This window comes from Eptesicus fuscus, chromosome 16, assembly GCF_027574615.1.
Source record: "Eptesicus fuscus isolate TK198812 chromosome 16, DD_ASM_mEF_20220401, whole genome shotgun sequence".
NCBI classification, from domain to species: Eukaryota; Metazoa; Chordata; class Mammalia; order Chiroptera; family Vespertilionidae; genus Eptesicus; species Eptesicus fuscus.
In genome coordinates this window covers 53,334,161-53,360,360 of record NC_072488.1, presented here as the reverse complement: position 1 = coordinate 53,360,360, position 26,200 = coordinate 53,334,161, and the positions used below count along the sequence as shown (strand labels likewise).

General features: G+C 41.8%; 1 protein-coding gene across 1 annotated transcript in view; it reads right to left on the bottom strand.

Annotated features, from left to right (window-relative positions):
- The window catches only part of DNAH6 (dynein axonemal heavy chain 6), a 216,325-nt gene extending 190,380 nt beyond the window's left edge, over positions 1-25,945 (bottom strand). Inside the window, exons 1-3 of the mRNA XM_054727991.1 lie at positions 25,730-25,945; positions 8,282-8,452; positions 4,717-4,973 (exon numbers count right to left, since the gene is read on the bottom strand). Of these exons, the coding sequence (XP_054583966.1) occupies positions 4,717-4,973; positions 8,282-8,452; positions 25,730-25,945 (644 nt within the window). The remainder of the gene's footprint in view (positions 1-4,716; positions 4,974-8,281; positions 8,453-25,729) is intronic.
- Positions 25,946-26,200: the final 255 nt, after the last annotated feature.

Genomic DNA, 26,200 nt, shown 5'->3' with positions numbered 1-26,200 from the left:
CATTCATGGTGCTTCCCACACTCTTGGTTTCTGCTTCTGGTCCAGGGGCTGCAGAAACCAAACGGACTTGGAACTCCAGTCACCCCAGGCCAGGCTGACAGGACCGAACTCTCTAGTGGTGTCCCCGGGACCCTAGCCGCTTGGCACGGGCGCACTCACATGCTGGCCACAGGCTCAGAGTGGGCAGGGTCCCAGGGACACCCGCACGCAGCAGGTAGGAGGGCATCCCACCCCGCCCCCAGCCGCTTGGCGCCTGCATGAGTAGGCCTGGAGCGGCCTGGAGGTGGGAATGCCTGCCCCACCCTTGGCTGCTCGGCGCCTGTGTGTGTGCGTGCTGCCCACAGGCCTTCCATCTTTGTCAGGTTAATATGCATACTCACTCCTGACTGGCTGTGGGTGTTGCAGAGGTACAGTCAATTTACATATTTGTCCATTATTAGTATAGATGTTCAACCTCACTAACAATTAAGGAAATGAAAATCAAAACTACAATGAAATACCACCTCGTACCTGGTATATAGAGCTACTATATGACCTGGCAATCCCTCTCCTGAGTATATAACAAAAAAACTTGAAAACATGTATTAGCAAAGATATATGCACCCTTATGTTCATTGCAGTATTATCCACGGTTGCTAAGACATGGAAACAACCAAAGTGTCCTGCGATAGAGGATTGGATAAAGATGTGGTAGCCCTAGCCAGTTTGGCTCAGTGGATAGAGTGTTGGCCTGTGAACTGAAAGGTCCCAGGTTCTATTCCAGTTAAGGGCACATACCCAGGTTGGTGGGCTAGATCCCCAGTGAGGGGATTGCAGGAGGCAGCCGGTCAATGATTCTCTCATCATTGATGTTTCTATCTCTCTCTCCCTCTTTCTTCCTCTCTGAAATCAATAAAAATATATATATTTTTTAAAAAGATGTGGTACATATACACAATGGAATACTACTTAGCCATAAGAAAGGATGAAATACTGCCATTTGTGACAACATCGATGGAGTTCGTGAATATTGTGTTAAGGGAAATAACTCAGGCAGAAAAAGCTAAGAACCATAGGGTATCACTCATACGTGGGACATAAAACTGAAACTCATGATCACATACTGCAGTGAGGTGGTTGCCAGAGGGAAGGGGGCGGAGGTGTGAGGAGTGAAGGGGACCTAATATATGATGACCAAAGATATCTGACTCTGGGTAGTGGGCACAAAGTGCAATAAACAGATGTTGTAACATAGAAATCCACACCTGCGGCTTATCCTATATAATAAAAGGCTAATATGCAAATCGACTGAACAGCAGAATGACTGGTTTCTATGACACACACTGACCACCAGGGGGCAGATGCTCAATGCAGGAGCTGCCCCTTGGTGGTCAGTGTGCTCCCACAGGGGGAGCGCCACTCAGCCAGAAGCCTGGCTCATGGCTGGCGAGTGCAGCGGCAGTGGCTAAGCCAACAGTCAGACATCCCCTGAGGGCTCCTGGACTGCGAGAGGGCACAGGCTGGGCTGAGGGACCCCCACCCAAGTGCATGGATTTCGTGCACTAGGCCTCTAGTATAATTATATTAACCAATGTCACCACAATACACTTAATAAAAAAAGTATGTGAAGACATTATATTTTATCACTACTTTTAAAAGGTGTTTTGCATAACATTTCCTCATCTCGTTGACCCAGTATTTACCACTTTTAACTTCCAATTTAGCTGCTTCAACTATGTAGCATCTAATCATTGCCTTTACTCATAAGGTTTATAATATTTGGAATTTAGGCTAGGGAGAAAAATTTAACATCAACCCTAAAACATGATAAACTGTGATTTCAACACTATCGTCTGTTTTTAAAAATAGTTTTTATTGACTTTTAGAGAGAGAGGAAGGGAGAGGAAGAAAAAGATCGATGTGAGAGCATATCATTCATCAGCTGCCTCCTGCACGCCCCCTACTGGGGATTGAACCTGCAACCCAGGCACGTGCCCTTGACGTGGAATCAAACCTGCAACCTCCTGGTGCACAGGATGATGCCCAACCAACTGAATCACACCGGCCAGGTCCAACACTATCTTCTTAAATGAGACCTGGCATATTACTATCAAGCATCATTACTGTCAGTCCAAATATAAAACATCAATTCAATTCCCCTAGTAGAAGTGCTCATTAATCTAGAAATACAATTATTTTCCCAATTAGACAAAAGCATAGTTTCCAGTCCCATCTTCAATATAGGCATACCTTAGAGATATTGCAGGTTTGGCTTCAGACCAAAACAATAAAATCAATATTGCAATAAAAGGAGTCATACAATTTTTTTTTTTTGGTTTCTCACTGCTTGTAAAATTAAGTTTATACTATACTGTAGTCTTAAGTGTGCAATAGTATTTTTTACATCAAAGTGCTTTCAATTCCATTATATGTTAATTCTTTCATCTTAAAAACAAACAAACAACCACACAAGCTATTTCTCTCATCCTCAAAAGAACACCACCCTGATCCTAATTTCCTTTCACCTACCACCCCATTTCTTTTCTATCTTTGGCATCCGAAAATGAGTATGTCCAAACCCAAACTCTCTTCTTCCATCCACTCTTCTGTATCTCAATTAATAGCAACTCTACCTTTCTCTTGTTCAGGCAAATGGGTCATTAACGTCATCCTGGACTTCCCTCTGATTGTCCACCTTGCACACAGTTCATAAAAACATCCTGTTGACTTGACCTTCCAATTACTTCCAGAATTCGACCTACTTCTTACCACTTCCACCACTGCCACCTGGTCCATCTCTCATCTGAATAATTACAGCCCTTCTAATTGGTCTTTTCATTTCATCTCTTGTTCTTCAAAAGTCTATAGAGCAGCCAGAGTGGTCCTTTTCAAAATGTAATTCAGATCTTAACACTTATGTGCTTGAAATCCTGCCATGGTTCTCCATTTTTCTCAATGTAAAGGCTAATGTCCTTACAATGGCCAGCAAGTTCCTGTGTGATCTGTTCCCTAGCTCTCATTCACTGGACTGTAGTCACACCAGCCTCCTCTTTACTTCTTGAACATACCAAGTATGCTCTAGCTTGGGATATTCGGATTCACTTTCCTGCTGTCTGGAATGCTCTTCTTCCCTCTCCTGACCACCACATAATTCACGCCTTTTCTCCTTCAAGTCCTTGTTCAAATGCCAGCTTCTGAATGATGCCCATCCTGACCACCCTGGTTAATTCACAACCTCTTCCCAAGAACTCCCAACCCCCTTTGCTCTACTCTTTTTTTTTTTTCTACTAGGGACCTGGTGCATGAAATTAATGCACTGGGGGTGGGGGTGAGGGTCCCTCAGCTCGGCCTGTGCCCTCTTGCAGTCCAGGATCCCTCTTGCAATCTGGGACACCTCACTCCTTACCTCTCACCTGCTTGCTGCTCCCTACCACTCGGCTTGCTGCTCCTTAGAGCTGCTGTAGAGGCGGGAGAGGCTCCCACCACCACCACTGCGCTCGCCAGCCGTGAGCCCAGCTTCTGGCTGATCCCCCTGTGGGAGCGCACTGACCACCAGGGGGCAGCTCCTGCACTGAGTGTCTTCTCCCTAGTGGTCAGTGTGCATCATAGCAACTGGTCATTTCACCGGTCATTCTGCTGTTCGGTTGATTTGCATATTAGGGTTTTATTATATAGGATAATACTTATCACCTCCTTGTATTCTATATACATTTTACTCATGTATCGTATATATATTGTCTCCCTCTGCTAAAATGTAAGCTCCACAAGGGCAGCAATTTTAATTGGATAGTTCACTAATGTATCACCTAGAATAGTTCCTGCTATAGAGTGAGTACTGAACACATTTTCCTGAATAATTGGATTTCCATAAGCATGTCAGTTCTCTCTACAAATTATTTTTCACTCCTGTTCAGCTCTTTTGGACATACAATAATTCTACCATTTTAAGTACAATGTTTATCTTCTCTCCCATTTCTCCCCAGTACGAGGGCTGTCTTCAGTGTTATCTGACTCAATAAAACTATTATTGGGGAGAACAAGAGAATTCATAGAAGGTCCTTTTATCTTCATACACAGCAGAGAATGGGGAAGGTTATTCAAAGAATTTGTTGGCAAAGCTAGACTATTATGACATTTAAGAAAAGAATATTTCAACAACTAATGTCAGTTAAAATGACATGCATTACAAATAATGCATCACCTACTTTTTATACATTGCCATCTTCTTTCTCAGTAATCACAAAATAACAAAAATGTTTGTAATACTGATTAAAAATGACATTATATAATATAAACATGAGGAACATAACAGTGCTTCATAAATAATGTCTATAAATGAAGGCAAAATAAATAAAATTGTTCTGATTAAGATTAATTTACCATTGGATAACCAAAATTATATTTTATCATATTTATCATTTTTAAAAAATACATTTTTTATTGATTTCAGAGAGGAAGGGAGAGGGAGAGAGAGAAAAAAACATCAATGATGAGAGAGAATTATTGGTTGGCTGCCTCTGCATGCCCTCTACTGGGGATCAAGCCCGCAACCCAGGCATGTGCCCTTAACTGGAATCAAACCTGGGACCCTTCAGTCCATAGACCAATGCTCTATCCACTGAGCCAAACCGGCTAGGGCTCATATTTATCATTAACACCCAGTCAATTATGGGTAGCATTTGCAATCTTATGTGTAATTTTTAATATTAATAAGTGGCTTCATAAAAGAGAACTTACTTCAGATTATAGGTATCATATTCAATGGAAGACCTTGGCACTGCAGGAATCATATAAAGAAATCCAAGATGTTCATTTTCACGTAATATTTTAATGATTTGCAAGGGATCACGGATGTTGGCTTTAACAACATCTTCCCGGTCCTCGAATGTGTACTTAGGCAAAGATGAGTAACTAGTCTTATAGAGACCTCTTCTTCCGATAGGTGGCAGTTTCTGAGGAGAGGGAGACAATACCTTAGCAGAGGGCCCATGCATCTAAATAAAGCCAAAAAGGGTGAATGGATTAAGCAAAAAATGAAGTCATAGATAGGGGGCAGGGAAGTAAGGGGGAGAATATTTGAAAGAGAACGCTATAAAAAAGTGACAAGATATTAACATCAAGGACCAATTACTATAGTGCCTGAGATGTTCAGGGTTCAAAGGCAAGCATTTTGGAACTGAAAAGTTTCAAACAATTGTTAGGCACTGATATTCCTTCTCAGTACTCCCTACCCAGATACCCATTCCCTTCCCACAAAACAGCCTGCATCAACTCCTATTTCTTTTTTCTCTTCTATAACTTAAAGTTTATGACCTCAAAACACTACCAGGTCTCTGGAGTTCATGGGAGTCCACCACGCTCCTTGCTCAGATGCTCTGCACTGGCCTCTCCCCTCAACTGTCTCACCTTGTTCTGACTACCTGATGTTTTTAAATGAGTGACATCTTTCTTATACAGTTGTAATCATAATGCATAATAAACTATATAGTGGTTTAATTTTTTTTGTGTGTGAATGTGAGGGGTAGTTACATTGAGCACTAGGAGTCATTATTTAATAGCCTTGGAAAAGCATACATGTTTTTAACTCATAATTGCCAGTTCTGGCCACCAATGCTTCTGGCATTTCACTGTGCATGGGAATTACCTGGGTGTCCTGTTAACATGTAGTTCCTGTCAGTCAGTCTGGGAATACATTGAAGCAAAAAGATAAAAAGTTCTTCTTTCACTTACTGGCCAGGAAGAGCAGCAACAACGAAGTTTTCTTATGTAAAAGAATAGACAAAACCAGATACCCAGAACCAGAGAAAATACACATTGCCTTGTTCCAATGTTTCAAAAGGTCAACCAATAATTTTATGAGACTAGAGTATTAATATTTTAACAAAAAATGCATTGATTTTCTTCGTTATTTCCTCTTAAAAGTTTTACTGCACTCTAAATGGAAGATTTATTCAACAATAACCCTACACATTTTTGTCTGAGTACAATTTCTAATTACATGCATATCTCAGAGATATTGTGGGTTCAGCTCCAGACCACCATAATTCAGTAGGTATTGCAACAAAGCAAACTATCATCTTTTTGCTAGTGAAGGGTCTTGCCTTGCACTTGTAAAAAAAAAATGCAACACCTGTGAAGCACTGTTAAGCAAAGGGCAATAAAAATAGGAATCAGTGGAAAGATGTGATTCAATTTAAGTAGTCACAAAAATTCAGATTTTTGGAGGTGGGGGACGGAATAAAGGGAGCATTTATTCTTAAAGTATAGAACTCCCTCCGTGATGGATGCCCAGACCAAAATGTTAAGTTAATCTTCCTTAATTAGCAGAAGTAAAGCCTCCAATTTTCCTCCCTCCCTTCCTCCCTCCCTCTTTTCCTCCCTCCCTCCCTTCAACTCTCAGGAAATCCTTGTTATTGCATTTCCATTCTAAACTAATTTTGAGAAATCAATACCCCCCAGAAATAAGCCTCCTCTCAGAATAAATACCTTCTTCTTTTATACGGCATATCCCCCTTTCTTCCACATTTCCCTTCAAGCTCTAACTCTATACTTAGTTCTTCACTTAGTTACAGCTACAGTCAAGTATAACCCACACCTAATGTTCCTTCCCAGCTTCCTCCCTTCATCCCAGTTACCCACACAATTTCTCTCCTCTTCTTTAAATGCAAGCTCTTGAAGCCCCCTTCATATGAAATGAATTAATTTATAGACAAACAGATCTGTCCTGGTCCTATTTCAGATAGCTCACTCTTTTTTCTTCACATAAACCAAATGAACTGAAGTTATACAATTTTATTCAATCATATCATATTGTTCTCTCGTTATAATCTCATCAAAACCCAGTGGACCTCCTTCCAGCTGGCTCTTCAAACCCCAAACTGTCCCACCTTATCTGCCTCATTAACTTTCCACTCATTCTTCAAAGCTTAGTGCAATTCCCTAGGGTAAGCTATTCCTTCACTGACCATATCCCTGGACACTGGATATAGCTTTCCTTCTATTTAGTTCTCCATCATTTTATATGTTAAATGACCAAATGAAAGCTCTTATCACACCTTGAGTGTTCACTTATCCATCTGCCCAGATTCTGAAGTCTCTGAGGACAGACAAGTCTCCAACTCTATTTCAAACACTGTAGCCCAATGCCTGAAAGACAATTAGCACTGAGATGTTTAACAAATGTCGAAGAATCCTCTAAACAAAAAAGCTCAGAGAAGTCCTAACCAGTTTGGCTCAGTGGATAGAGTATCGGCCTGTGGACTCAATGGTCCCAGGTTCGATTACAGTCAAGGGCATGTACCTTGGTTGTGGGCACATACCCAGTAGAGAGTGTGCAGGAGGCAGCTGATCAATGTTTCTCTATCATCGATGTTTCTAACTCTCTATCCTTCTCCCTTTCTCTCCGTAAAACATCAATAAAATATATATTTTTTAAAAAGCTCAGAGAAATCTTGGTCCTATTAGTATTATTGTTGTGTGTATCATCCATACTTTCTCCCACCCATTTCTGTTCCTTTCTTGAATTATCTATAAGTATTCATTTAAAGCAATACTCTGGTGATTTCTCACCAGAGCTTATTCACTTACTAGAGGCCCAGTGCATTAATTCGTGCATGGGTGAGGTCCAGCCAGCCAGCCCCAAATGGGGCCAATCAGGCCAGGTCGGCAGAAAGGAGGGGACGCAGAAGGTTGGCCGGCCTGCCCTGCCTCCCATCGGTGATTGGGGGCCGTGATGCCTGGGTGGAGGGGCCGCAGGAGGTTGGGTGGGGCCGATAAGGGACCAGTTAGGTGCTGCAGTGCACATCATAGTGACTGGTTGTTCCAGTTGTTCTGGTTGTTCTGGTCATTCTGGTCATTCCATCGTTCTGGTCGCTTGGCTTTTATATATATATAGATTGCCTGCAAGGCAACCTCACCACTCTACAGCTCTCACCAGTTACAAAAGTTACCTATCTGGCTCAATTTCTACTTTATTGCCTTTTACCAAGGTCTTCAGAGATTGCCATTTCTGGGGAATAGTGATGAAAATTTCATAAAAGTTAAAACAATATTATGTCTTCTTTTAAAATGCAAGAGATCAGAAGACACTGTACAGATGCTGAGAGTTTCCTTTATGATTTTCCTCTACTGTCCAAATTTTCTTTAAATAGGAAGAACTGAGAAATAGTATATTCCCAAAATTCTTATGCAACCTGATAGAAACAGATTTTGCTGCTATTCTTGTGCATTAAAAGCAGGTTAGCAATTCTATATAAAACTAAAATTGAATTAAATGACCACTTAAGGTTTTTACATACTATACCTGTGTTTTATCCAACACATCTGCATGCTGAAGAGACTGAACAGGTGATGTGACAGAAATTTCTTCAGAGCTTCCTATTGGTTTTATGATTCCAGAAATGGCCGGTGGAAGTTGATGCTGTTTGTATATATATTCTGGTCTCTTACGATCTTGGTAGACTTTCAGCACTGGCTTCGGGGAACAAAGAGACATGTTAATCTTTTTAATATTAATGCGAACTTGTCTTATTCTTTACTACCTTTGGACTTTATCCCTGTTGAAAATTGATTTCCTCCTGGGACTAATTTCCTGTCGAAACTACAATCATTGTAGCAGCTACCACCATTGTCTATCCATGGACTATTGCTTGATTAGACTTTTCTAGTTGGTTTCTATTAATTCTGTATTTTAAATACCCACAAATACTTCTAGGATTAAGGTTTATAATAGAAAGGGCTCAGGGGCATGAAGTCCTAAGCTCACTAATTATCCATTACAAATCCCCACCATTCACTACAAGAGAGGAAGAAGCTTACAATCTTCCAACCTTACCCAAAAGTCATTAATCACTTCCTATTGCCATAACTGATTGAAAATCTAAAAAATAAAATGGTGGCATTATCTTAGGCCCATCTCACTTCTAATTAAGGCAGTAAAAATCCAGCTTTTAACATAAAAGTTAAATAAAAATTTACTATAATGACCAAGTTTTTAAGTATTATGATTTTAGCTAATCTTTTATATGGGAGTGAGAAAAAATAAGCTTGAGAGTAAATATAGCAAATGGCTGCTAAGTTTATATTTGGTTTTGGATAAAAATCCCTCAAGTCACTCACAGAAGAAAAGACTAGCTGGTGATGAGAGTAGGAGAAGTGAGTAGGAGGGGATTATAGTAATGACAGTAGGAGGGGAGATCTCAGCTATATAACAATGTGGAAAAGGAATAAGACCAGCATCACAGTTAAGAAGGGAGAGTAGGGGTCCAAGATGGAGATGTAGGAAGACTGTTAACTCACCTACCACAGACACATAGAATAATGTATACCTTAAACACCTATGTATATAGCAACTTCTCCTGAAGAACAACTGAAGATGGATTGGATAGCTTCTGCACATTATATGAGAGAGGGACTACATTCAGAAGGGGAGGAGAGATGGAGATGCAGTAACCATAGAAACCCTACCCCAGTGGGGCAACGTGCAGTAGGAAGGGATATCACTAACAAACCCATGTGCAGACTCACCTGCCCTGGGGCACAGTAATAAAACAGTGTCTTAAAGTGCACCTATACCTGAAAAAACAAAAACTATTTACTAACCCCCAAAATGCCTGCCAAATGGGTGGGGAACTGCAGGAATTCTCCAGAATTGGAGGGGCCGGCAACTGCCATTGTTACATTCCCCCTCCACCTAGATAGCATGGGTGGGAGCTTAGTCCAAGTGCTCGGTATAGCCTGCAAGGCTGGCACAGCTTGCTCTGGGCCACCTTAGCAGAGACCACTCCAGACCCAGCTAGCTGGCCTGACAGGGTGCCCCTGAAGCCACAGGGCCTGGACCACCTTTCCCCACACTTGTTCCAAACCTGCCGCTCTTCTGCCTGGAGGCCCCGGAGCTGCATGCTGTGACCAATTCAGTCATGCCTGCCCTGGCTTTGGCCAGTCAGCCAGCCAGGACACCCTTGGCACTGTGTGCGCTCACATAGTCTCCAGCCATCCTCCCAAAGCTACCTAGCACATGCAGTCTACACAGTGGTTACTCTTAACACAGGCCACTTTCATTTCATTCATAAAAACAAACACAGAAAGCCAAACAAAATGAGGAAACAAACTAATATGTTTCAAATGAAAGAATAAGAAAAATGCCAAAGAAATACACTAGTGATATGCAGGTAAGTAATTTTCCTGATAAAGAATTCAACTTAATGAATTCATTTTAATGGCTGACTAGTTTTCCACTGTGTGTGTGTGTATGTGTGTATACTCACATCTTTATCCAACCATTTGTTGATGAATACTTGGGTTGTTTCCATGTCTTGGACATCTTATCTAATAAAAGAGTAATATGCAAATTGACCATACCTCCGCTGCACCCACAAGCCATGCCCACCAGCCAATCAGGAGCAAATATGCAAATTAACCCAACCAAGATGGCTGCAGTCACGGAGAGAGCAAGAGGCTTGGGTTTTCTCGGCAATGGAAGGAGCCAAGCTTTCTGCACACCCTGGTTGGCCTAGGCCTCCACTCAACGCTACAAAGCTTCAATTATAGAAGATAAATAAATCCCAACAAAAATGGCGGCAGCCACAGAGCTGGAGAGAGCAGGAGGCTTGAGTTGCCCCCGGCGATGGAGGACGCCAAGTTTTCGCAGCCCTGGCTTGTCCTGGCCTTTGCTTAAGGCTACAAAGTTTCAATTATAGAAGATAAATAAATCCCAACAAAAATGGCTGCGGCCATGGAGCGAGCAGGAGGCTTGACTCCGCTCAAGGCTACAAAGTTTCAATGATCTTACCTAATAAAAGAGAAACATGCAAATTAACCATCACTCCGCTATGCCCCAGCCAATCAGAGTGAGTATGCAAATTGACCCAACAAAGATGGAGGTTAATTTGCATATGTAGGTATGGAGCGGCCTGGAGGGGCATGATGCCTGTTATGAGGGGAAGGGGGGCAGCAGAGGGAGCTACAGGAGCGTTTCTCTGGACAGAAGCGAGGACTTGCCAGCTCCCGGGTGGCCGGGGATCAGGGACTTGCTGGCTCCCGGGTGGCTGGGAGTGAAGCCAGGGGAAGGAAGGCCTATTCTTGCATGAATATCGTGGATCAGGCCTCTAGTTGTAAATAATGCTGCAATGAATATAGGAGTACATATATCTTTACAAATTAGTGTTTTTACATTTTTGGGTTATATTCTCAGAAGAGGAATTACTAGATCATATGGCAGTTTTATTCTGTACTTTTTCCATAGTGGATGCACCAATTTATATTCTCACCAACTATGTATCTTTTCTAACACATCCTTTCTAACACTTGTTATTTCTTGTCTTTTTTATGATAGCCATTCTGACAGGTGTAGTAATATCTCACTGTGGTTTTGACTTTCATTTCCCTAATAACAAGTAATATTGAACATCTTTTCATATCTCTGTTTGCCATCTGTATGTCTTCCTTGGGAAAATATCTATTCAAATCCTTTGCCCCTTTTTAAACATATTTTTTTTCTTGTTGTTGAGTTTTATTGGATATTAGCCCCTATTGGAAGTATCATTTTCAATAGAAGATAAAATATTGCCTTTTGTGACAACACAGATGGATCCTGAGAGTACTATGCTAAGTGAAATAAGTCAGATGAAAAAGGACAAAAGTCTTATGATTTTGCTCATATGTGGACTATAAAATGAAAAGTAACAAGTAAACTAACAAAACCAAACTCATTCATAAATAGATACAGACAACAGAATGATTGTTACCAGAGGAGAAAAGGGCGTGGGAGGAGATGGATTGTGTAAAGGAGGCCAAATACATGGTAACAAAAGGAAACTAGAATTTGGGTGATGAGAATGCAGTAGAGTATACAGATATAAAATTATAGTGTCATATACCTGAAATTTATATGTTATTAACCAATGTTACATCAATCACTTTAATTAAAAAAAAAAAGAATTCAAAGTAACTGTTATAAAGATGCTCACTGAACTTGGGAGAAGAATAGAGAATACAGTAAGAACTTTAACAAAGACTTATTATATTAAAGAAAATATTAAAAGAACCATCAGAGCTAATACAATAACTTAAATAAAAACACACTAGAGGAAATCAAAATCTACACTAATAAAAGAGAAACATGCAAATTGACTGTACCTCTGCTACACCCACCAGCCACGCCCACCAGCTAATCAGGAGCGAGTATGCAAATTAACCCAACAAAGATGGTGGCAGCCACAGAGCTGGGAGGCTTGGGTTGCCCCCGGCGATGGAGGAAGCCGAGCTTCCTGCCCACCCTGGCTGGCCCTGGTCTCCACTCAAGGCTACAAAGTTTCAATTATAGAAGATAAATAAATCCCAGATACCTGCTTCCAGCTGGCCCTGGCCTCTCCTCAAGGAGGTGCTGAAAAAAAAGAAAATAAAAAAAGGAGGGGCTGGGAGCCTGGATCACCGGGGGGCATAGCCAGCCTGAAAAAAGCCCTCAGATCCTCACCCAGGCTGGCCACACTCTTATTGGGTGAGGGTCCCCGCTGAGGGGCTTGGCCAGCCTGTAAACAGCCATCAGCCCCTCACATAGGCTGGCCAGACACCCCAGTAGGGACCCCCACCCTGAAGGGGGTGTGGCCAGCTTGAAAACAGCCCTCAGCCTCTCACCCAGGCTGGCCACACCCCCATGAAGTGAGGGTCTCCACTGGGGGGATTGACCAGCCTGAAAACAGTCCTCAGCCCATCACCAGGCTGCCCCATTCCCCAAGAGAACTCCCACCCTGATCCAGGACACTCTTCAGGGCAAGCCAGCTGGCCCCCACCCGTGCACCAGGTCTCTATCTATACTAATAAAAGGGTAATATGCTAATTAGACTGGGAGACCTTCCAGGAGACCTTCCGGACATTCTTCTGAACAAAGCCATGGTGGCCAAGGTAGAGGTGGTTAGAGGCCAAGACGGGAGGGCAGTTGTGGGTGATCAGGCTGGTGGGGGGCGGGGCCGTTGGGGATAAGCAGACCAGCAGGGGGGCCAGTTGGGGGCGAGCAGGACATCAGTTGGGGTCAGTTGGAGGTGATCAGGATAGCGGGGGAGGGGTGCAGTTTGGAGTGAGCAGGTCAGCAGGGGGGCAGTTGGGGGCGAGCAGGCCGGCAGGCAGAGTGGTTAGGGGCAATCAGGCAGACAAGCAGGCAGGTGAGTGGTTAGGAGCCAGAAGTCCCAGATTGCGAGAGGGATGTCCGACTGCTGGTTGAGGCCTGATCCCTGTAAACTGGCAGTAGGACATCCTTTGAGGGGTCCCACATTGGAGAGGGTGCAGGCTGGGCTAAGGGATACCCCTCCACCCCCTGTGCATAAATTTCGTGCACTGGGCCACTAGTAATTAGATAATACAGAAGAATAGATTAGCAACCTTTAAGAGAGAATAGTGGAAATACCCTAATAAAAATAGAAAAAGGAATTTTAAAAAATGAGGATAGTTTAACCCTTTGCACTCGCTTGCTTTTTTCTTGATTCCTTTATTCTACTCGGGATTTAATTTTTTAAATACCCCAGATTTTACAAAGCGCGACAGTAGAATAAAAAACTGGAGTTTCTTTTCATACAAACTTATTTATTTAGATTTTTTTAATATTTCAAATTATTGATACATTCAATACAATTCGACATGCAAGCTGCTACCGATGCTAACCGTGTCAAGTCACACTCAACATCCGAGTGCAAAAGGTTAAGAGACCTCTGGCACAACATAAAGGAGTAGAGGAGTCCCAGAAGGTAGAGAGGGAAAGGGGCAGTAACTTATTTGAAAAAACAATGGCTGTAAACTTTCCTAACCTGGGGAAGTACAGAGAGTTCCAAACAATATAAACCCAAAGAGACCCATACCAAAACATATTATAATGAAAATGGCAAAATTTAAAGATAAAGCGAGAATATTGAAGGCAGCAAGAGAACAAATAGTCACATATAAGAGCAAACTCATGAGGTTATCAGCTAACTCCTCAGCAGAAACTTTGTAGCCCAGAGAGGAGTGGCAGAATATATTTAAAGTGCTGAAAGAAAAAAACATACAACTGAGAATACTCTACATGGTAAGATTATCATTAAGAATTGGGGGACAGATAAAGAGGTTCCTGGACAAATAAAAACTAAAGAAGCTCATTACCATTAAACTGGCTTTATAAAGAATGTTCAAGAATCTTATTTAAGGGCAAATGAAAAGACAATCCTACCTAATAAAACAGTAATATGCAAATTGACCATACCTTCGCTATATCCATAAGCCACGCCCACAGCCACGCCCACCAGCCAATCAGGAGCAAATATACACATTAAACCAGCAAAGATGGCAGGGGGATGGGGCAGCGCCCACTGCCCGTGGAATCCAAGCCATGATGGTAGACTGGGGCAGGCGGTTAGTGCCAGCAGCCAGCTGACAAGGTCCTGGATAGGGGCTTCGAGTCAGCTGCCACCAGCGGCGGCTGACTCGAAGGCCCAATCAGGGATCACGGACCAGGGCAGGCAGCGTGGGTTAGCGCCCGTAGCTGCCTACCCAGGTCTGCCATCATGGATCATGGACCAGGGCAGGCAGCGTGGGTTAGCGCCCGTAGCTGCCTACCCAGGTCTGCCATCATGGATCATGGACCAGGGCAGGCAGCGTGGGTTAGCGCCCGCAGCCGCCTGCCCAGGTCCACCATCACGGATCACGGATCACGGACCAGGGCAGGCAGCTCAGGACCAGGGCAGGCAGCCTGGGTTAGCGCCTGCAGCCGCCTGCCCAGGTCCGCCATCACAGATCACAGATCTGGGCAGGCGGCATGATCACGGATCACGGACCAGGGCAGGCAGCGTGGGTTAGCACCGGCAGCCACCTGCCCAGGTCCACCATCACAGATCACGGACCAGGGCAGGCAGCGTGGGTTAGCACCGGCAGCCACCTGCCCAGGTCTGCCATCATGGATCACGGACCAGGACAGGAGACGTGCATTAGCACCGGCAGCTGCCTGACCAGGTCCCAGATAAGCCCCTATCAGGGATCATGGACCAGGGCAGGCAGCGTGGGTTAGCGCCCGTAGCTGCCTGCCCAGGTCCACGATCACGGATCACGGACCAGGGCAGGTGGTGTGGGTTAGCACTGGCAGCCGCCTGCCCAGGTCCCCCATCCTGGATCACGGACCTGTGCAGGTGGCGTGATCACAGATCACGGACCAGGGCAGGTGGCGTGGGTTAGCGCCCGCAGCCGCCTGACCAGGTCCCCAATAGGGACTTGGAGTCTAGAATAACAAAAATAATATTCAGCAAAAGCAGGAGACAATAAGTTCTCCCCCAGGTCACCACTGTTCTCTTATACATTTTAATTATCCCAGACTTTGCCTGATAGGATTTGATTTGAATTATGCCTGATAGAGATTACATGGCATGAATTATAGGCTCATTCTTTTTGTGGTTGCCTGACTGAGAAAGGCCTTGGAATGAGAGAAGGCACTTTTATTTTCCTTTTTCATTCTATAGAGACTGAGGAATTACAGTTATATGAAGAAGTTAGTGATAGAATGAAAGTCTCATGCTGTATTTTTCTGTAAGTTTTATCATGTAGACTATCTAAAACTTGGTGGGATCCTTTTCAAGAGGTGTTACAAAAATTATGTTGGAATTAACATTCAAGAATAAAAGGAGAGAAGTGAGTGGTGGGTAAAGGAAAGAACTTTGTCCTAGAAACCAAATAGAAGCCACATAAACCTTCAGATTCTTACTCATTGTGCTTTGGAGGTATTAAAGGATAATTTTTTTAAAAGGTAAAATCATGACTCATAATCTGTATAGATAAAAGGCTAAGTGACCGACATTTGTCCATCCGTCTGACCAACCGGTACATATGACACACACTGGAAATTTAAAAATAAACTTTGACTCGCACACGTGCCATACATATAAAGCTCTCGCTGGCGCTACTTTGAATGTTGCATTTGGTGGGAAAGTTCTTTTCAGAGGGGATTTTTGTGTTGCCATGCTATACGATTGGCCATAGTACAAATAAGTTTAAAGTACTGTAGTGTTTGGGGATGTTTCAGACAGTTGTCTCTTAAAACAAATATGAGATCAGAGGATTCTGCTTATAGTGAATGGTTAGTAAAACTTGGAAATGGCAAACTTGATAGCAGTTTTCATTTAGGAATGGATATTATTGAAATTCCCCATGAAATGATTTTTAATGGATCTATTATTAAAGCCACCTTTGGAAATAGTATATCTATAGATAATATTAAAAATATATCTAAACGTGCAATTCTTTGTTCAAAAAATGAGCACGTTCAAAAATTAAATGAAGAAATTTTGGATATACTTGATGGAGATTTTCACACCTATTTGAGTGATGATTCCATTGACTCAACAGATGATGCTGAAAAGGAAAATTTTCCTATTGAATTTCTTAATAGTATTACTCCTTCTGGAATGCCGTGTCATAAATTAAAATTGAAAGTGGGTGCAATCATCATGCTATTGAGAAATCTTAATAGTAAATGGGGTCTTTGTAATGGTACCAGATTTATTATCAAAAGATTGCGACCTAACATTATCAAAGCTGAAATATTAACAGGATCTGAAGAGGGAGAGATTGTTCTGATTCCAAGAATTGATTTGTCCCCATCTGACACTGGCCTCCCATTTAAATTAATTCAAAGATAGTTTCCTGTTATGCCAGCATTTGTGATGACTATTAATAAATCACAAGGACAAACTATAGACAGAGTAGGAATATTCCTACCTGAACCCATTTTTGGACATGGTCAGTTAATGTTGCTTTCTCTCTCTCTCTCTCTCTTTTTTTTTTAAAGTATTTTTAAAAAATATTATATTGATTTTTTTACAGAGAAGAAGGAAGAGGGACAGAGAGTTAGAAACATCGATGTGAGAGAAACATCGATCAGCTGCTTCCTGCACACCTCCTACGGGGGATGTGCCCGCAACCAAGGTACATGCCCTTGATTGGAATCGAACCTGGGACCTTTCAGTCCACAGGGCGACGCTCTATCCACTGAGCCAAACCAGTTACGGCTTTTGCTTTCTCTTGAGTTCAAAGAGCATGTGATGTTAAAGTTAAAGTTGTAAATACTTTATCTCAAGGGAAATTAGTCAAGCACTCTGAAAGTGTTTTTACTCTTAATGTGGTATACAGGGAGATATTAGAATAAGTTTAATCACTTTATCAGTCATTATTTGCATCAATGTTGTTTTTATATTACGAGTTTGTTATTGTTGTTATATCATTTTGTTATTGTTTAGTTATTAATAAAATTATGTATTATTTTCCTATACATTGTACTCATTTCCTTTTATCTCTCACACTTTTATTATAGAGAAAGGGCAAATAGCAATATTAAAATATTTCATCTAATTAATTCCCTTTCAATGTGCACGAATTTCATGCACCGGGCTACTAATAACCAGAAATAAGAAAATATATGAAAGAAAAAAAAAAATCTCATTGGTAAAGGCAAATATATAGTAAACACAGTGACTCTTCCACTTAAAAAGCTAGTATGAAGGTTAAAAGACAAGAGTAGCAAAATGAACTATAAGTACAATAAGTAAATAGGGGATAAACAAAACAAAAATATCTAAAGTATGACATAAAAATATAAAATGTGGGAGGGGGAGTAAAATTTAGAGCTATTAGAATGCATTCAAACTTAAAGATCTATGATCCTAAAACAGCAGCTCTAGCCCTTTGCTGGTTTGGCTCAGTGATAGAGCGCTGGCCTATGGACCAAAGGGTCCCGGCTTCGATTCAAGTCAAGGGCATGTACCTTGGTTGCAGGCTCCCAGGCCCTGGGCATGTGCAGGAGGCACCTAATAGATGTGTTTCTATCACATCAATGTTTCTCTCTGTCTTTCTCTCTCTCTCTCTTCCACTCTCTCTAAAAGAGCAATGAAAAAATATCCTCAGGTGAGGCTTAACAAAAAAATAAAGAGACAAAGAAGGGCATTACACAATGATAAAGGAATCAATCCAAGAGTGGGATATTAACATTTATAATAACATTTTTAATTATTTACAGATCCAACATATAGACATCTATCCTATATAATAAAATCCTAATATGCAAATCAACCCAAGAGTGGAATGACCAGCCGCTATGATGCACAATGACCACCAGGGGGAAGACACTCAATGAAAATGGCAAATGCGTTGAGCGTCTGTCCCCCAAGAGGGAGGCAACCAGCAGCAGTGGGGTAATTGGGGGGCGGGGCCAGCCAGTGGGTGGTGCCAGGCAGCCAGCCAAGGAGGGTGCCAGCGGGGGGTCCCTGATTGCCCCGCTGGTTGCCCCACAGATCAGCCCTGATCGCTGGCAAGGCCTAGGGACCCTACCCTATACAGTCTCTTATATTTAAAAATTAAAACCTGTCAAGGCTACTCTAACACTGACAAAACAGGATGATGCAGCGATGACATGCATAGACTCTGGCTTGCACTATTTTGTGGTCAGCCCTGATTCTGACATTTATAACTGTGTGACAAAGCCAATTACTTAAATTCTCTCTGCTTCAATTTTTCTACCCATAAGATGGGGAAAATGGTACTACTGCCTCAGAAGGATCATGTTATGTATTACTTTTTATAATCAGGGCAAAAAAATGTAGCTGCCCATACAACGGCAAGATGCCTTTCACCTGTATGAAAAGTATGGTCACTGGTGCATGCAGCATCCCAGATTGCGAGAGGGATGTCCGTCTGCTGGTTTAGGCCCATAAACCACAGTTGGACATTCCCCGAGGGGTCCCGGATTGCAAGGCCAGGCTGAGGAACCCCTCCCCCGATGCATGAATTTTGTGCACCAGGCCTCTAGTATATTAATAGACATAAATGAAGAAATTGACAGCAATACATAATAGTGGGAGTTTAATAACCAATTTACATCAATGAATAATCATGACAGAGAACCAATAAGATAACATTGACTTTAAATGACACTTTAGATCATATAGACTTAATAGATATTTATAGAACACTTCACCACAAAATTGCAGAAACATTCTTTTCAAGTGGACATGATACATTCTCCAGGATAGATCACATTAAATTATAAAACAAGTCTCAACAAATTCAAGAAGACTGAAATCATATCAAGCATCTTTTCTAACAGTATGAAACTAATAATCAATTAGAAGAAGAAAACTGAAAATAAAAAAACCCACAAATACATGGAGACTAAACAACATGCTACTAAATAAACTACTGGTCATGAGGAAATAAAAAGAAATTTTAAAAAACCTTGAGACCAATGAAAATAAAAACACAACTTTCCAAAGTTTATAGAATGCAGCTAAAGCATTTCTAAGGGGGAGACTCATAGTAGTATAGACCTACCTTGAGAAACAAGAAAATAGCAAATAAACAATCTACCTTTGGTTCTAAGGAAAGTTAGAAGAAAAAAATTATAAAGATCAGAGTAGAAATAAATGTAACAGAGAGAAAAAACAATAGGAAAGACCAATGAAATTAAGAGCTGGTTCTCTGAAAAGATAAAATTGATGTCTTTAGCAAAACTCATTAAGTAAAACAGAGAGAGCCAATGTAAATAAAATCAGAAATGAAAAGGGAGAAGTTACAACCAACATCACAGAAATACAAAGGATCATGAGAGAATGCTATGAACAATTATATGTCAAAAAATTGGGCAATCTAGAAGAATGGATAAACTTGTAGAAAAATACAACCTTCTAAGACTAAACCAAGAAGAAACAATATTCGAACAGACCAATTACTAGTAACAAAATTGAATCAGTAATCAGAAAATTCCCAACAAATAAAAGGCCAGGATCATACAGCTTCACAGAAGAAACCTACCAAACTTTTAAAAAAATTAATACCTATCCTCAAACTATTTTGAAAAGTTTAAGAGGGATAAATGCTTCCAAACTTATTTTTGAAGTCAGCAATACTCTGATAACAAAACCAAAGACACTACAAAAAAAGACCAATATCCATGATAAACTCAGATGTAAAATTTTTAACAAAATATTAATAAACTGAATTCAACAATAAATTAAAAGATCATACACCGTGATCAAGTTAGATTTATTCCAGGAATGCAAGGACAGTTCAACAACTACAAGTTAATCTATATGATATACCGTATTAACAAAAAAAGGATAAAGATTATATGATCATTTCAATAAATACAGAAAAAAACATTTGACAGAATTCAACATCCATTTACAATAAAAACTGTCAACAGTGTAGCTATAGAGGGGACATACCTCAACATAATAAAGACTATACCTGTATATGACAAACCCACAACTCACATACTCAATGGCAAAAAGATCAGGATCAAGACAAGGATGCCCACCCTCATCACTTTTATTCAACACTAGAGCCCAATGCATGAAATTCGTGCAAGAGTAGGCCTCCCTTCCCATGGCTGCCAGCACCGGCTTCCTTCAGACACCCAGAACCCGGGCTTCCCTCACAGAGAGAGGCCCTGCCCACCCACCGCAACCTGACTATTGGTGACCTGGGCCTCCCTCTGTGGGGCGATCATGGGGTGATGGCTGGGCCCTCAACCAATCGCATCACAACCGCCTCAGTTGGCCTGGCGCCAGTGGGTGTCATAGCATGGTCCCGGATGGTCGTCTGGATGGTTGTTCTGCTGTTCAGCCATTCAGTAGATTTATCTATTCCACTTTTATTATATAGGATAGTATTGGAAGTCCTAGCCACAATAAGAAAAAAGAAATAAAAGGCATCCAAATTGGAAGAGAAGAAGTAAAACTGTCACTACTTACATATGTCATGATACTACATATAGAAAACCCTAAAGATTCCACCAAAAAAGTATTAACTAATAAATCAACTCAGTAAAGTTAAATGACAAAATTAATATACAGAAATATATTGCATTTCTAGCCTATATAATAGAGAGCTAATATGCTAATTAGACCGAACAGCAGAACAACTGTCCGGATGACCTTCCGGACAAAGCCAGGGCTGCGAGGGCCAAGCCCCTTGCACGGATTTTGTACATCAGGCCTCCAGTACACTAACAATGAACTAGCAGAAAGAGAAATTAAGAAAGCAATTCCATTTATAGTTGTATCAAAATAAAATACCTAGAAATAAATTTAACCAAGGAGATGAGAGACTCTGAAAACCATAAGGCATTGATGACAGAAATTGAATATGACACAAATAAATGGAACAATATATCGTGATCATATACTAGAAGCATTAATATAATTAAAATATTCATTCTAACCAAAGCAATCTTCAGATTCCATGTAAGCCCTATCAAAATTGCAGTGGCAATAATCTGGGATTTGTTCAGATGACATCTCCTCAGGGAGACCTTTGTAGTCATCCAATCTAAAGCATCCTGCCATTTGTCTCCACCACATTTCCTGACTTATTTTCTTAATAGCACCTATCCCATCTAGTAAAAGAGTAATATGCAAATTGACCAACACTCCAAGAAACAAGACGGCTGCCCCCATGTGGACACAAGATGGCCACCACAAGATGGCCTGCAGGGGAAGGCAGTTGTGCGCAGTTAGGGGTGACCAGGCCGGCAGAGGAGGGCAGTTGGGGAAGACCAGGCTAGCAAGGGAGGACAGTTAGGGGGGACCCAGGCCTACAGGAGAGGGCAGTTGTGGGCAATCAGGCAAGCAGGGAGGGCAGTTAGGGGTGATCGGACAGGCAGAGGAGGACAGTTGAGGGGGGGACCAGGGCTGCAGGGGAGGGCAGCTGGGGGGGGCAGGTCTGCAGGGGAGGGCAGTTGGGGGCAGGCCTGCAGGGAAGAGCAGTTGGGGGGACCAAGCCTGCAAGGGAGGACAGTTGCGGGGGGGGGACCCAGGCCTGCAGGGGAGGGCAGTTGTGGGTGATCAAACCAGCAGGGAGGGCAGTTAGGGGTGACCGGGCTGGCAGAGGAGGGAAGTTGGGGGAGACCAGGTCTGTAGGGGAGGGCAGTTGTGGGTGATCAGGCCAGCAGGGGAGGACAGTTAGGGGCAACAAGACTGGCAGGGGCGGGCAGTTAGGGGTGACCAGGCCAGCAGGGGAGGCAATTAGGGGCAATCAGGCCAGCTGGGGAGCAGTTAGGTATCGATCAGGCTGGCAGGGGAGTGGTTAGGGATGATCAGGCTGGCAGGCAGGCAGCCGAGCGGTTGGGAGCCAGCAGTCCTGGATTGTGAGAGGGATGTCCAACTGTAGTTGGACATCCTTCAAGGAGTCCCAGTTTGGAGAGGGTGCAGGCTGGGCTGAAGGACCCCTCCCCCCCGTGCACGAATTTCGTGCACCAGGCCTCTAGTCATTAGATAAAATTGTTCAGTCTGTTTGTTTAGGATTACTACAATGTCAACAGGAATCTGTCTGCCTTGTTCATTGCTGTATCCTCAGGACATGGCCCAGAGCCTGGCACATCAGAGGTGAGTAATAAACATTTTATATACATGAATTTATTGCAGTGATGACAAAAAGAACAACTTTGATCATCAAAGATTAGTTATACCCCTTTGCCAAGTGAAGATTAGAGATAAATAAATGTAAAGGTTTAATACTATTTTCATGGAAGTACAGTAGGGAGGCCCTGACACTCCATACAACATGTAGTGCAGGCACAGCGAACTCCCCAAAAAAGAGCAGCGGAAGTCAGTACCACAACCACCTTGCAAAAGGGAACTTTGGTGTCAACTCAATAGCATCTGTTAATTTTCATTTTTATTAGTTATTAATTGTATTGGTTATGTAGTTTTCTTTGTATTTAAGATGCTATTTTGTTTATTAAAATTTGAATGAATACCTAGTTAACGTTTTTACATAAAGTAACATTATAATTAAAGTAACAAATCAGCACTATGCGTCCTCAAGAATGTTTTTCTTCAAAAGGAATCAGTACTCAACTTTGAAAAACAATGAAATTGGGTTAATATCCATAATATCTATTTTTTAAAACCTCAAAAACTGATAGGAAAAGGTAAACAATCTAAAGTGGACAAAGGTTATGAACAGAATCCACAAAATAAATAACATATGCCAATGCATAAATAAAAATATACTTTACTAATAAGATGAAAATTATAGCAATGTGAAGCCATTTATCCTATGAAATAAAGAGGGAATATGCTAATTGACTGTCACATCCTCACAAAGATGGTGGCACCAACAGCCAATAAGGAGGCAATATGCTAATTGATTACCATGCCCTCAAAGATGGCGGTGCCCTCAGCCACAAGATGGCAGTGCTCAATCCCCTCAGCCCCCCATTGCCCAGGGCCGGCCCGAGGTGCAGGCAAGCCTTGGATGGCAGCTGCCCAACCGCCCAGGGCCGCTTGAGGCTCAGGTAACCAGGGCCAGCCGATGCTTGCGCTGCCAGCAGTGGCAGTAACAGAGGTGTGATGGGGGCATCACCTTCCCCTGATCGCTGGTCACCTCCCGCCCCTGAGGGCTCCCGAATTGTGAGAGGGGGCAGGCCAGGCTGAGGGACCCGGCTCCAGTGCATGAATTTTCATGCATCGGGCCTCTAGTTTTAACATATCAGTCTAGCAAATATTTTTTAAAATGATAGTATCAGGTTCAGCAACAATGTGAGTAAACAGGCCCTCTCATACACTGTAGGTGGGAAGTTAAACTGTTTAAACCTTAGAGTACAATTGGGCAATATTTTTCAAAATTAAAAATGTACATATTTTATGACTTATACAAATGCCACTTCTAATTCTTACCATTTGCAACAGCAGGGATGGAACTGGAGAGCATTATGCTAAGCGAAATAAGCCAGTCAGAGAAAGGTAAATATTACATGATCTCACTCATTTGTGGAATATAATGAACAACATAAACTGATGAACAAAAATAGAACCAGAGTCATAGAAGCATCGAATAGACTGTCCAACCTATGAGGGAAGGAGGAGTGTGAAGGAGTAAGAGATCAACCGAAGAACTTGTATGCATGCATATGAGCATAACCAATGGACACAGATAGTAGGGGGGTGAGGGCATGTGCTGAGGGGTGTGGGTGGCCGGGGAGAGGTCAATGGAGGAAAAAGACTTAAGTAATACTTTAAACAATAAAGAATTTAAAAAAAATTTTTTTAAATGCCACTTCTGCCCTGGCTGGTGTGGCTGTTTCTTGGGTGTCCTCCCGTGCACGGAAAGGTTACTGGCTTGATTCCCTGTCAGAGCACAGGCCCGGGTTGTGGGTTCAATCCCAGGTAGGGAACATGCAGGAGGCAACTAGTTAATATTTTGCTCTCATATTGATATTTCTCTCTCTCTCCCTCTTCCTCTCTCTCTCTATAAATCAATAAAAAAATTTTTAAATGCCACTTCTAGGAACCCATCTTTATATGTATAAAAGGAAGGCCATTCAATGCAGCATTGTCTGAAATAGCAAAATAATAACAACAAAACAAAAAGGAAGTAAACTGAATTCCCATCAATAGGAGACCACTTGATGGATACCATGTTATGGTACAACCATGCAACAAATACAACGCAGCTGTTAGAAAATATACCTCGGAATGCATGGATTAGAAAGATTTCTACGTAAGTGAAAAGAACCTTTGAAGATCAGTATGTACTGTATCATCTTACTTTAAAACTACAAATGTTTACACACACACACACACGTTTGAAAAAACGTATAAAGCAGCTTGAAGGGCAACCACCAACAATGGTAGTTAATGTCTGAGAGTGGAGGTGAGAATTTTTACTTTTTACTTTATGCACCTTCACGGCTCCTTCACATGGATTTATAATTATCCAAAGGCATAAATGAGTTCTTAAAAATTAAATATATTCAGACATGCATAAAATTGTTCAGGGCACCAGGCATTCACTTTAACAATAATGAAACTATATTAATACAGGCATATCTCGTTTTATTGCCCTGTTTTATTGTAATTTGCAAATAACACCTTTTCTAGGTATTAAAGATTTGTAGCAACCCTGTATTGAGCAAGTCTATTGGTGCTATTTTTCCAGCAGGCTCAAATGATGGCTAGCATTTTTTGGCAACAAAGTATTTTTAAATATATTTTGATTGATTTCAGAGAGGAAGGGAGAGGGAGAGAGAGATAGAAACATCAATGATGAGAGAGAATCGTCGATCGGCTGCCTCCTGCACACCCCACAATGGGGATGGAACCCACAACCTGGGCATGTGCTCCGACCAGGAATCGAACCATGACTTCCTGATTCATAGTCAACACTCAACCCAAAGTGTTTTTTCATTAAGGTCTGTACATTGTATATTAGACATAATGCTATTGCACATTTAATAGACAATGGTATAGTTTAAACATAACTTTTATATGCACTGGGAAAGTAAAAAATGTGTGTGACTCACTTCATTGCAATATTCAGTTTATTGTAGTGGTCTGGAACTGAACCAACAATATCTCTGAGGTATGCCTGTGTGTGTGTGTGTGTGTGTGTGTGTGTGTGTGTGTGTGTGTATTTATTTCTTACTGAAGTTCCCAGTATTAAATGGTACCCTAATATCCAAAAGAGCCTTAAATCTACATAGTTAAGTATCATATTGTACATAATCCTAGAGAAGATTTATCTACTAGAAAATTTTGTTCACCACCATATCCCTCCCACTTCAAACTGTTTATAATTCAATATTTTTAAATAAGTAATTGTGTTTACAACTTTATAAACAAGTCTTAACTTTCAGATTTTCATTTCTTCTCTGATAAGTGTCTAGAAATATTCCATCCCCTCCCAGAGCAGTTTTGCAACTTCCTCTGTAGCCCAAAGTGGCTAAGATGTTGGGTTTTGAACTTACCAGAGGCTCTAGTTTTCTAGGCTGCTGTCGTTTTCTTGTCCTTTCCTGGGCTTTGGTACTGCGTTTAAACACCAGGACTTGTGTATCTTCTGCATTTTCTATGGGTATTGAAAAACTTTGTTTCCCCTTTAATTTTTTCCTTTCCAGTTTTGGATTTGACACCTGCCTGTCAATATTTTCGAGGTCAGAGTCCATTTCAGAGTTGTGAAAAGCCATCCTTACTCCTGCAAGAGTAGGGTCAGAAAAAGACAAATGAAGAGCAACAGAACTGAGGAAGTGGATGGGGACTTAAGAACTAGGGAGAGCTGAGTTTGCTCACTGCCAAAGAAAACCCATCGAAGTTACCCCATTCTTCCCAAAATGAGGACTTGAACCAGAGGAATGGAAATTAGGAACTGTGCCTGGCCTTCAAGAAGCCCTGTAGTTGGGGTGGAACCTAAAAATTTGCATTTGTAACAAGTTATTGGGTGA